The sequence below is a fragment of the Rhincodon typus genome, chromosome 28 (genome assembly GCF_021869965.1).
Source record: "Rhincodon typus isolate 14 chromosome 28, sRhiTyp1.1, whole genome shotgun sequence".
NCBI classification, from domain to species: Eukaryota; Metazoa; Chordata; class Chondrichthyes; order Orectolobiformes; family Rhincodontidae; genus Rhincodon; species Rhincodon typus.
Genome location: NC_063359.1, coordinates 39,948,913 through 39,962,404, shown reverse-complemented (window position 1 = coordinate 39,962,404; position 13,492 = coordinate 39,948,913). Strand labels below are relative to the sequence as shown.

Genomic DNA, 13,492 nt, shown 5'->3' with positions numbered 1-13,492 from the left:
CCCCTTCCCCTCCCCCATTTCTGAAGGAGGGTGTAGGCCCGAAACGTCAGCCTTCCTGCTCCTCTGATGCTGCTTGGTCTGGTGTGTTCATCCAGCTCTACACCTTGTTATCCCAAAGGCTTTTTCTCAAGTTATGGGCATTTCCCCCAAGTCAAATAAAAAAATTCCAGAATCCTCCATCTGAAAACCTAATACACTAGACTGCTTATTTTGTTCTCCCAGTGTAAACAAAACCCCATTACTCTCCATAAAGTCTCTATAATACGGTGTTTGAAAATAAATCATCATAGCTATAGAAATACTTACAGGCCAATCATTAAACTCCTTCAGACACACAGCCAAATTCACATGCCACTAACTCAAGTCCAAAATCTAAAATTAAATGTTAGTAAAACATAAAATACATGTACACTATGCATCTCAACTGCTCCCTGTGGTAGAATTCCACATTCTTTACCTAGGAGTCATGACAATGAATTATTTCTTATTTTTATGAATTCTCTTCTAGATTTATGAATGACTACCCTTGTGTTTCTTAGCTTTGCTCTCACCCTCAAGTGACAACATCTTCCCTACATTTACTGTATCGAGCTCCTTCAAAATTTTAAAAATTTCAATCAGGTCACACCCCCAAAAAACTTTTCTTTTCCTGTCTTGCAGCAAACGACAGACATTAGCTGGCCTATTGGTCCCAGTCAAACTTAGGAACAGGATCAGGACTGTACAACGTGGAGAAAATTCAGAAAACAAGTCCCTCACCTCATCCCCCTCCCTGATAGTCTATATATAAACACTTTGCGCGCACACATCTATGAACAGGGGAACTCCTCCTTGCACTCATCTAACACATCATTTGTCTCCTTCCCACAAATGAGCAGCCTCATCTATAGTTTTACCTCAAATGCCTGACGCACACAGTGTAGCTTCGCCAGGAAGTCCTCATCACTATAGCATTCCAGGAGCTCCGTTCTGAAACACACAAAATGGCTGTCAGCTTTACAAACAGGGACTGAAAAAGAGTTGAATCTGACAGACTGGCAGGCCGAACCCATCTCTGCCCTGTGCTCACTGCTGGGACAGCCCAGGACTTCAGCAAACAACAGCTGGTATTTATATAGCTTCCCCAAAACAATAAAATGACCTAGAGAGCTTCACAGCAGCATAAAATCAGACAAAATTTGACACCAAACAACGTAAGATTGCAGAAAGGTGGAGGGATTTAGGAAAGGAATTGTAGAGCTTGGGAGCTGAAGGAGCAGTCACCCAATAAAATGAGACAAAAGCAAATCAGAGATGCATGAAAGGCTGGAACTGAACCAAAGCAAAATTCTTCCAAGGCTGCAGGGAGGGGTTACAGTGATAGGGATGTGTTAAGCTTCAAACGATGAGAACAAGGCTGAAAATCCTGAGCTAGAGGAAACAAAGATGATAGTGGTAGTGGTGGTAGTTCGGGGTGGGGTGGATATCAGTCCAAATTCCCATCAGAGATAGCTATCTAGCAACAACAGTCACGAAGAACACATGGGCAAAGACAGGATGGAGCGGGGGACTTTGTACCTGCCACCCCAAGCACCAACAATTCACAATCCAACCTCACAGCTGTCTACTCCTGGAGATACACTGCTGCTGGGATACCCTCTCACAGAATAGGAGTTTGGGGAGGGTGAGGGGGGGAAAGCAGCGAGGAGACTGAAGCAAGATTAAGCCACATACCTGTATGATCTGCAAGCAACCCGGTCATCTCCAACAACCTTCATGGCTTCTTCATATAAAGCAGACGATCTGGACGACTGAAATCTTTTCTCATCGAATGATAAAGAATCAAATAGCTACAGATATAAAAGAAGTGTGGATCATATTTAATTTTTTTTTGCACAACACACATGGTGGCTTAAATGTTGTGATAGGACACAAGTTCCCTGAGTCAACATTCCTCTTCCTCCACATGTCCTTCTATGTCCAGTGTTGACCAGTGGAATCTGCAGTATTGTAATTTGAATCTGACCTGGAAGCTTCTGACAGACCTAAATGCAGAAGGGGAGCTGGCCTTCTCACACACTGCTTACAGCTGCTGGATCTATTTTAAGCAGTTTTATTTCTCATTGGAAGGCCCCTACAAACTCCCCCACAGGCCTCATTAGATACCAGAATCATTCAACCAAACAGATGAGAAGATGCCAGGTTCAATCCTCAGTCAGAGGGTTAACTAGAGGATGAGTTACCTCCAGACTTCCCATAATGACTCCCCTGGCCAGCCTCCCACTTTGTACTCTTTGTAAAACACCAGACCTCTGCTGCTGTGTGTCCTAATTCATATCAAGTCCCATTCACCCATCACTGCCAGTGCTTACTACACTGGCTTCATGTCTAGCAATACTTTCAAATTCTCACCTTGGTTTTCAAAAATATTGCCACAGATCCGTAACCTCCTTCAGCTTTACAACACTCAAAGACCTCTGCACTCCTCCAATTCTGGACAAGCCAATATGGTCATCACTGCACCACTGGTTGTCCCTTCAGCTAACCAGACCCAGAATCTGGAATTTCCCCCTCTAAACTGTCCACCACTCTTCAGCATACCTTCTTTCTGTTCTTCTGTTTATTCAACTTGCCCTCCAGATGTATCTATGTTACATTCATCTCATAGTCATCCCTGTGTAAAAAAGATTGTTTTCGCAAATTTCTCATTCGATTTATAACAAACAAACCGATGAAAAATTCAACATCTACCAAAACATTTGCGTTATATGGAGGAAAATGTGGCAATCAATCTGCACACAGCAAGGCTACACAGAGCATCTCTACAGCTCTATTCACAATCTCAGAACATCTCTTAATACATCACAGACAGCCAAGCACTAGAGTAACAACTGTAAAGTAGACAGACTGGTAAGCCAATTTGAACACAGCAAGGTTCCACAAACAGCACGGAGATAAAACCACCGGAAAATCTGCTTTTCGTGCGCAGTTGACTGAAACACCAGGCAGAATTCCACTGCCCTTTGCACTGGGTCCACCAGAGGTGGAGGCAAGGCCGCAGTTCACATTTTCATCTGTTAGAAAAGAACTGTTAACTCTATTACAAAGGTCGGATGTAATGCAGTTCTTTCCCCATTGGGACACTCTAGGACGAAAGGGCATAATCTCAGAGTAAGGGGGCTCCCATTAAAGACAGAGGCGAGGGTGGTGAATCTGTGGAAGTCTTTACTGCAGAAGACGGTCACAGCTGGATCGATAAGTATGTTCAAAGCTGAGATAGATAGATTTCTAATCATTTAGGGAATCAAGGTTTATGGGGAGAGGGAGGAAAGTGGAGTTGAGGATTCTCAGATCAGCCATCATCTTGAGTGCAGACTGGACTTCATTGGCCAAACAGACCACATCTGCTCCCATGGCCTATGTTCTTGCACCCATCTAGCACCTTGCAAAATGATCAGAAAAGCTTATGCTGGCTTATCGTTCAATTCAGTGAATAAAATCTCTGGCTGGGTTGTGGAAATGGTACCATTACAAAATTTCTGAAATTGGTGTTGGAGGAGGAGGATTAGATTTTCTGACTCACCAGATCACTGTGACAATGTATCAAAGCTTGTGAGTTCACAAAGCCATGATATAGTCTATCGCTCAATCTTCCAAACTGTCAATACAGACTGGTTGGATTTTGGCTGTTGGGCACTGAATGGCCAGAAATTAAACAGTCAACTACATTCAGCAAACATGACCAAAATAGGTGGCACAAAAAACTGCCAAGATACAGTTTTTTTCCAAGCATGGTAAAGTGAAATTATATTGCAAATATTAAGCTTGGCAAAATCAGTCAGTTACAGGTGGTGACAGTATGGAAGGAAAGTCTATAAGAAGGAAAGCAAAAACATGCCATGACCCTGGTGTTGTTTCAAAAGGGACCATCTCGGTAATGTTCTGTTACCATCCTAGATTGCACCAAGCAATCAGTTGCCCATTATAGCTCTTAGAGTGGATTCAAAGCCAACGTGAAGCTCTTGAACATCATTAGCTATGTCTGATGTCCAGTGGCCAGGCAAATTAGCTTTATAGCTCCTGTCACAGTTGGGATGCCACAACTATCAACATCCTTCAGCTCAGGGTGAATGAGTTGCACATTTCTGACAATGAGATAAGTGCATACGTTGGGGTGTTGGGGTAAAAAAGGGTGTTGGGGTAAAAAAGGGTTTTGGACTCAAATGTTATGGCTCACAACTTAAGAATAAATGAGCGAGGCACCAATGGCTGGACCCACTTGTGAAAACTGACCACCCGGAGAAGAGATGAGTGCAACCAGAAACCCGTGTAACATCTCACAAAACTGGGTAAACAATTTTTGGGGAGGGGGAGGGGTGGGAAAGGAGGACAACGAGGGAGGACCATACTGAATGCAATAGGTCAAATGGCCTTATTGAGTGCTGCAATGACTGGGTGGATTTGAAGGAAAGACTGATCCAAAACCACGATGCGGCAAACGCCGTGTAAATTCAAGGAGCTCAACAAGACAGAATTGTAAACTCAACTTTATGGCGAATACTCAAAGCTCACCTCTGCTGCTGAAAAGAACGAGTCCTCTGACGTCACACTAACGTCATCATCAAGATAATATTGTCCAGAATCCTCTCCATAGGGAAGGGCCAGAGCCCCAACGCACTCTGGGCAAAAGCAAAATAAAAATGTTTCTTCCATGAAACTGTACTGTGCAAGTCATGCTGAAAATCAGTAGTAATTATCCAATCTATCAATGCAAGAAACCCCCTTCCCAGTTAAAGAATTCACACTTACCAAAATCGGCAAGCAAGCTATTAGTAGGTACAGTCTCCCCAAACTCTTCCTGCAGTCGGTATGCTCGATTCAAGAGGGCTTCCAGCTTCTGTGAAAACTCCTTGTTCCTTGGTGCCTGCTCAATCATTTACATCATTTCATTTTGTTCATTTCACCCTCAACTCAAGTTCCTTTCTACCCTTCTAAAACAACATCTTTGCAAGAAAGCCTCCAGGGAGTCACATTTTGGCAGCGAGGCTCCTACAGTCATCCCCAATGGGACTTGCCAACAGCAAAGGCTGAGCATGTGACAGGTTCAGCTGACCCAACCTTGTAGATCATAGGTTCCCCACTGAGTCACAGACCAGAAGGTCCCAGGTGACTGCAACTAAGTTGGTGGTAAGGTAATGACAATTGGCCTTAGCTGTGATTTAAGAGGGTCGCAGGGAGGAATGCAAGCAGGGTTCATAATCCAAGCCATTTTGTTGAAAAATGGAACTTTTCTCTTTCTTCCCTCTGAATGATTTGGGGCATATCACTGGTTAAATTGCGTTGGAGTCTGACATTTGTTTCTCATCAACAAAAGGTTAGTATTAAATCCCCAGGGTGTATGAACACTCCAACCCCACCTCATTTTTGTTCATTTACGGAATGAGGGCGTCTCTAGCTAGGCCAGCATTTACTGCCTATCCCTAATTGTCTAGATAGCAGTTAAGAGTCAACTAAGGGTGTTATGACCTTGGCCAAAAAGAAAAGCAAAGCATTTGTAAGGTTTAGGAGGATGGGAACTGACAAAGGCGTTGAAGTATACAAGGAAAGTAGGAAAGAACTCGTGCAAGGAATTAGAAGGGCTAAGAGGGGTCATGAAAAGTCGTTAGCAAACAGAATTAAGGGGAATCCCAAAGTTATTTTCAAATATATACAATACATATAAAGAAGCAAGACAGTAGACAAGGAAAGGTTGGCCCACTCAAGGACAAAGGAGGGAATGTAGATGTGGAGCCAGAACAGGTAGGTGAGGCTTAAACAAATACTTTGTATCGGTATTCACCAAAGAGAAGGAATTGATGGAGGATAATCTCAGGGAAGGGAGTGTCGAATTTCTAAGCCAAATTGCTATTAAAAAGGAAGAGGTGTTGTGCGTCTTTATCAGTACTAAGATGGATAAGGCCCCAGGTCTTGATGGGATCAATCTAGAACATGGAGGGAGGCAAGAGAACAAATTGCTGAAGCATTGACAGACATGTTTGTATCCTCTTTGGCCACAGGTGATGTCCCAGAGGACTGGAGAATAGCCAATATTGTCCCATTAATAAGAGCAACTGATAATCCAGGAAATTACAGGCCTGTGAGCCTCACATTGGTGGTAGGGAAATTATTGGAAAGGATTCCCCGGGACAAGATCTATATGCATTTACAAGCAAATGGACTGACTAGCAATAAACAGTATGATTTTGCGCAGGGGAGTTCGTGCCTCATTAACTTGATCAAGTTTTTTGAGGAGGTGATGAAGATGTTTGATGAGGGAAAAGCAGTTGATGTTGTCTACATAGACTTCAATAAAGCCTTTGACATTGTCCCTGAAGGCAGACTGGTACAAAAGGTGAAGTCACATGGTATCAGGGGTGAGCTGGCAAGATGGATACAGAACTGGCTTAGTCACAGGAGGCAGAGGGTAGCAGTGGAAGGATGCTTTACTGAATGGAAGGTTGTGACTAGGTGTTCCACAGGGATCAGTGCTGGGACCGCTGCTGTTTGTGATCTACATAAATGATTTGGAGGGAAACGCAGCTGGTCTAATTAGTAAGTTTGCAGAAGATACAAAGAATGGTGGAGTTGTGGGCAATGAGGAGGATTGTCAGAGGATACAGCAGGATATAGATCAGTTGGAGGCATGGGCAGAAGATTGGCAGATGGAGGTTAATCTGCACAAATGTGAATGATGCATTTTGGAAAGTCAGGTACAGGTGGAAGTTATACAGCGAATGGCAGAACCCTTAGGAGTTTTGATATGCAGAGGCATCTGGGTTTGCAGGTCCACAGGTCACTGAAGGTGGCTGCGCAGGTAGATAAGGTAGGAAAAAGGCCTGTGGCATGCTTCCCTTCATTGGAAGGGGCATTGAGTATAAAGTTAGACAAGTTACGTTGCAGCTTTATAAAACTTTAGTTAGACCAGACTTGGAAAATAGTGTACAGTTCTGGTCACCACATTACCAGAAGGATGTGCATCCTTTTGAGAGGGTACAGAAAAGGGTTACCAGGATGTTGCCTGGTATGGGGGATTTTAGCTATGAAGAAAGGTTGGATAGACTGGGTTTGTTTTCACTGGAACGCAGGAGGTCGAGGAGTGACCTGATAGAAGTTTATAAGATCGTGAATGGCATGGATAGAGTGGAAAGTAGGAGGCTATTTCCCAGGGTGGAGGGATCAATTACTAGGGGACACAGGTTCAAGGTGTGGTGGGCTGGGGTGGGGGGTGTGGTTTTAAAAAGAGATGTGCCAGGCACATTCTTCATACAAAGGGTGTTAAGTGCCTGGAATGCACTGCCAGAGGTGCTGGTGGAAGCAGACAATAGCAGCATTCAACAACCACCTTGCTGAATACATCAATAGGAAGGGAACAGAAGGATACAGACGCTGTAAGTGAAGACAGTTTTAGTATGGAAGGGCAAAATGTGTCGGTGCAGGCTTGGAGGGCCGAAGGGCCTGTTCTTGTGCTTGTGTTGTTTTTTTTTTCTTTCTTTGTTCTATATTGCTTTGGATCTGGAGTCACATGTAGGCCAGACCAGGTAAGGATGGCCATTTCCTTCCCTAAAGGACATTAGTGAACCAGATGGGTTTTTCCGACAATTGACAATGAATTCATGGTCATCATGAGACTCTTAATTCTAGATTTTTATTGACTGCAAATTCTACCAGCTGTCATGATGGGATTTGAACCTGGGTCCCCAGAATATTACCCGAGTATCTGGGTTAGCAGTTCTGCAATAATACGAGTGGCCGTCATCTCCCTTCCATGATCATTTCTCCAGGGCACTGTGCCGAACAACACAACAGAAAAGTCCTAATACAGAAGGATGTTAAACTAGATGTATAAGCCAAGCACTTGTCTAAACCAGAGTGGCCAGTTTGAGAAGTGGCAGTTAAGAGTCAGTTTTGTTTCTGACTTCAGCGTCACAGACAAACACACTAGTTGCAGTTACATCGCCACTTTGGCAATCGCAGGTAAAATATTTTGGCTCCTCACCACAAACCAATGAAGCCACCTCACAACCACTACTCAGACATCCTTACGGCTACAGGAAGATATTACTGTTTTGCAGAGTTAACAGCTCTATGCGGTGTACCTCACAGCTGTCCCCAATTGCACCACTCGCTCCCAGGTTCATCAGACAATTCTTTCTTTCCGTTTCCGAGCTACTCCTCTGTCGCTTGGTAAGGGCAAGTTCCCATTTTTGCAAAGCTTCTTCAAACAGCTCCATCCCTGATCATAACATAGAATTACATAGAATTACACAGAAGGTATAGGTAAAAAAAAAAAAGGACAAATCAGTTCAATAGGTACATTCTGCCATTTATGCTTATTTCACCCTTCTTCATCTCACCCCATCACTTTATCCTTCTATTTCTTTCTCCCTTGCATTTGCCTAATTTTTATTTAACTGCATCTATATCATTCACCTTATGGATGTGAATTTCAATTTCTCACCCATCTCAGGGTAAAGTGGTTTCTCCTGAATTCCCTATTGGAATCATCAGTGACTATCCTATTTTAAAGACCCCTTATTTTACAAATGAAACATTTGGGAACTCTAAAATCAAAGGCTAGCATTAACATTGAAAATTAAGGCATTGTGTCCAACACCTGGGTTTTAAATCACCTACTTTCCTGAGCTCAGAGCAATCTGCTCCTTAACATTTGCCAATATAAGCAGAAACAATGATCAACACAAGAGGTACAATAATTAACTTAACCAACCCAGCCAGAGTACAAAAGTAGAGGAGCACCTAGTTCCCAAACAGGCAATCTAGCTGATCAAAAATCAGGTATAGCCCAGATTAAGAGAACAACAGTTCATCTGAATTGACCCTACAATCTGTTGTAAACCCAAACTGCTACTTTTAAACCTGATTTCTTGTTCTCTTCATATGTATCTGAAGATCTGAATTAACTACTCAGTTCATCAATCCTTCACAAACCATCAATAAAGTCTTAGCGGGATTAGGTGTTTCAATTCTGAGAACGGCACAGTCGGTGGCGTATCCCCGAAGGCTTTTAAGAGGTGGTTTACTAAAATGGTGTCATCAGCTGGAGTTAAGACCCAAGAGAAGTTGGATCTGTTCTCCTTAAAATAAATACATGAGGGTGAATTTTGTAGGGTCTATAGTGAAAATGAGACGAATCAGATAGCTATTGAATCAGGAGCCACAAAAAGCTAGCATCCAACTAGGTGATAGGAAGGCAATTGGAATGTCAATCTCTATTTCCAAAGGAATGGAATATAAAAATACAGAGGTCTTGCTCAGACTATAGAAGGCATTGGTCAGACCACAGCTGGAAAACACAGCAGTTTTGGTCCTCTTATAAATAAGAAAATTCTCATCCTTATTTTAAATCTCTCTCCAAGGCCTCTCCCTTCCCGATTTTTGTAATCTCTTGCCCACAGCCTCCCTGATCTCTGATCTTCTAATTTTGGACTATCGAGTTAACTCAATGTTAAATCACTCCTCCATAGAAAGCTATACATTGAGCTGCCTGGTCCCTAAGCTCTGGAAATCATTTCCTAAACATTTCTATTTCTTCTTTTGATGCAGTCCTTAAAATACAGCTCTTTAACCAAGATTCTGGCCATCTGTCACAGTACAGTATCTCCTTCTGTAACTGAGCATTTTGGCCTTGTATCACTCCTGTGAAATGCCTTGGGACAAGTTATTGCTATTATTGTTACTGTGCGGAAACATTACATTCATTTGTAATGAACACACAGAATAGAAAGATTTCCTACCAGTAATGTATAGGTTCTCAACATTGGAATCCTCTGCGGTCTCGTTCTCTTCTTGAACAGCTCCTGCTTCCCAAGCTTCAGCTGGCAGCCCTGCTGGACTTGGTGAGTTCGCTGGTCGTACCTTTCAGTGAATTATTTAACAAAGAAATGTTCAAACAAAAAAACAAAACAACTTTCATAGAAGTGACTTACTTCAGTGTCTCTAAACAGCCCAAACTATTTATAGACAATTAAACACCTGTTCTTTGAAATGCAGTCACTGCTGCTTCCATATATCTGCTGCCCTTGTATTTCTAGGTAGCAGAGGTAATGGGTTTGAAAACATATGCAGAAGGCACTTGGTAAGAAAGCTGAAGTAGGTCTTGTAGATGGTATACATTGCTGCCACTGTGTGCTGGTGGTGAGGCGAGTGAGTATTTAAGCTGGCGACTGAGGCGCTGATCAAAACTGACTCTTGGATAATACCACTGCAAATAACTCATTGCCTAAAAAGTGTCCATTCCAGCCAACATTTGCTTCCTATCATTAATGTAATATTCACTTCCTATCCATGCTGTCCCTATTCCCTTAATTCTACGGGCTTTCACTTTTTAATAATCCTCACGTGGCACATTCCAAAAGTCCATACATACAACATCTGCAGCACTATCTTCATCACTCCTCTGTCACCTCAAAGAATCCAGTCAAGTTACCCAGAGACGATATACCTTTAACAAATCCATGCCACCTCTCCTTCACTCACCAATGCCATTCCAAATGAAAACTCACTGTCACTGATAATGGTTCCTCACCCCTGGTGTTAAGCTTCCTGGTTCACCTCTTGCCCTTTTCTTGAATGGTGGTAAAACATTAATAGCCCTCCAATCCTCCAGCTCTGTATCCAATGAATGGTGAAAAATTGTGCCAATGCTCTGCTATTGCATCCATAGGAGTATTCCATCTAGGCCAGGTGACTTATCCATTTTCAGTACTGTTAGTCTTTTTCATTCATATTATCCATGAATTATTAACCTTTGCCTAACTTTCTCTCAACAGCTGCTTGGTAGTACAGGCTTCACTTACATCATGCTGGGACCAGTGAGCTGGTGAATGAAACAGCTACTGTTTAGAAGTGGCTTTAACTGAAATTTGGGTGGCAGGGGGCAGAGATCAGGACAGGGGAAACACAAGTTTACAAGGTGATATTTATAAGATGACATTGCAAGACAGCCACTTCGATAATGATGCCTTGAGTGGTATAGATGGGGCACAGTGTATATGCATATATAAACAAAAGATAGGAGAAAGGGGAAAGAAGTGCAAGAAAAGCAAAATTAATGGCTCTTAAATGGGTGTAGGATTTGTAACAAAATAGGTGAATTAACAGCACAAGTAGAGACCAATGTGTGTGATCTTATAGCCATTATGGAGGCATGCTTACAAGGGAATCAAAACTGGGAACCAAATATTCAGGAGTAGGTGGCTTTTCAGAAGGATAGGCAGGAAGGAAAGGGTGGTGGAGTCACTTTTAGTACAAGATTGATAGCAAGAAATTATGTTGAATCAGATAACGTACAATTCATATTGACGGAGGTTAGAAATAACAAGGGAAGATGACACTAGTGGGAGTAGTCTATAGCCCCTTAATCCTAACAGTAGAACAGAGAATGGATTAAGAGATACGGAGAGCATGTCAAAAAAACATGGCTGACTTTAATCTTCATATAGGTAGGGATAGTCAGATTGGCAGAGGTAGCCATGTCGAAGAATTCATAGTGTATTTGGGACAGTTTCCTACAACAAAGTTGGGGATCCAACCGTGAATGAGGCTATTTTGGATCTGGTAATGTGTACTGAGGCAGGTTTAATAAATGGTCTCAAGCATAAAAGATTCTCCTAGGGACTAGTAAGCATAAGATAAAATTTAGCATTCAGTTTTGAGAGTGAGAAACTTAGGTCAGAATCAACTGTGCCAAACTTAAAGAAAGATATTTAGTTAGGGGTGAGTTTCAGAATGAAATGGGAAAGGGGTTTATTAGGAGAGTTGAGACATTTAAGAAATTAGATCATGACTCAAAAAAAAAGCCCAGTAAGGAGGATTCCAGCAAGGGCATAAACCAATAATAGTTAACCAAGAAAATTGAGTACAATATCAAATTGAAAGGAAAAAAATACACAGTCAATAATAGTGGCAACCAGAAAACTGGAAAAGTTTCAAAACCCAATAAAAATGATAAGAAAATAAACAGAGGGAAAAAGGAGCAAGTACGATAAAAACAAACAGTAAGACCTTCTTTAAATATATAAGAAGCGAGAGAGAAGCCAGAGGAAACATTGGTCCCTTAGAGAATGAAGCTGGGGAAACAATAATGGGGAACTAAGAAATTGCAGAGGAGTTAAATAAATACTTTGTATCAGTCTTCATGGTAGAGGACACTAATTCCAAAAATATGGACTAATCAAGCTTCTAAATTTCGGGAGGGTGGAAAAATAAACACAATAACTAACGGTAAAGAAAAGGTACAAGGAAAACTAATAGGTCTCCTCAACTTCATGGTTTTAATCCTAGGATTTAAAAGAAGGTTCATTAGGCTTTTACCCAGTATGGAGGGACAGTCTTATGAGGAGAGATGGAGTAGATTAATTACAGTTTAGAAGAATGAGAGGTAATCTTATTGAAACTTAGAAGATTCTTCAGTGGCTTGTCAGGGAGATACAAGAAACTCGTTTCCCTTGCAGGAAAGTCTAGGACTACAGGGCATCATCTCAGATTTAAGACAGAGATGAAAAGGACTTCTTTTCCCCCTTCTCAGAGGATAGTGAATCTGTGAAATTCTTTACCAAAGAGAATTATCAATACTGGGTCACTGAACATATCCAAGGCTGACATGGACAGATTTTTAAACAGCAAGGGAATCAAGGGTTATGGGAACAAGGCAGGAAAGAGCTGATGATTATCAGATCAACAATGACCTCATTGAATGGCAGAGGAGACTGAATGGATGGAATATAGTCTCCTTCTGCTCCGATGTCATATGATTGCTTGGTTCTTTCAGTACAACATCCACACTACCCAGGACAACAAGGTGCAGGGCTGGATGAACACAGCAGGCCAAGCAGCATCATAGGAGCAGAGAGGCTGACGTTTCGGGCCTAGACCCTTCATCAGAAAAGGGGGAGGGGAAGGGGGTTTTGAAATAAATAGGGAGAGAGTGGGAGGCGGATAGAAGATGGATAGAGGAGAGGATAGGTGGAGAGGAAACAAACAGGTCGAAGAGGCGGGGATGGGGCCAGGAAAGGTGAGTGTAGGTAGGGAGTTAGGAAGGGGATAGGTCAGTCCAGGGAGGACGGACAGGTCAAGGGGGCGGGATGAGGTTGGTCGGTAGGAGATGGAGGTGCGGCTTGAGGTGGGAGGAGGGGATAGGTGGGAGGAAGAACAGGTTAGGGAGGCAGGGACGAGCTGGACTGGTTTTGGGATGCGGTAGGGGGAGGGGAGATTTTGAAACTTGTGAAATCCACATTGATACCATTGGGCTGCAGGGTTCCCAAGCGGAATATGAGTTGCTGTTCCTGCAACCTTCGGGTGGCATCGTTGTGGCACTGCAGGAGGCCCAGGATGGACATGTCGTCTGCGGAATGGGAGGGGGAGTTGAAATGGTTCGCGACTCGGAGGTGCAGTTGTTTAGTGCGAACCGAGCGTAGGTGTTCTGCAAACCGGTCCCCAAGCCTCCGCTTGGTTT

At 42.7% G+C, this 13,492-nt stretch overlaps 1 protein-coding gene across 1 annotated transcript in view; it reads right to left on the bottom strand.

Moving 5' to 3' along the window:
- The window catches only part of miga2 (mitoguardin 2), a 74,526-nt gene that overhangs the window by 18,098 nt on the left and 42,936 nt on the right, over nucleotides 1–13,492 (bottom strand). Inside the window, exons 5-10 of the mRNA XM_048613415.1 lie at nucleotides 9,774–9,894; nucleotides 8,115–8,251; nucleotides 4,789–4,903; nucleotides 4,552–4,658; nucleotides 1,714–1,829; nucleotides 897–969 (exon numbers count right to left, since the gene is read on the bottom strand). Of these exons, the coding sequence (XP_048469372.1) occupies nucleotides 897–969; nucleotides 1,714–1,829; nucleotides 4,552–4,658; nucleotides 4,789–4,903; nucleotides 8,115–8,251; nucleotides 9,774–9,894 (669 nt within the window). The remainder of the gene's footprint in view (nucleotides 1–896; nucleotides 970–1,713; nucleotides 1,830–4,551; nucleotides 4,659–4,788; nucleotides 4,904–8,114; nucleotides 8,252–9,773; nucleotides 9,895–13,492) is intronic.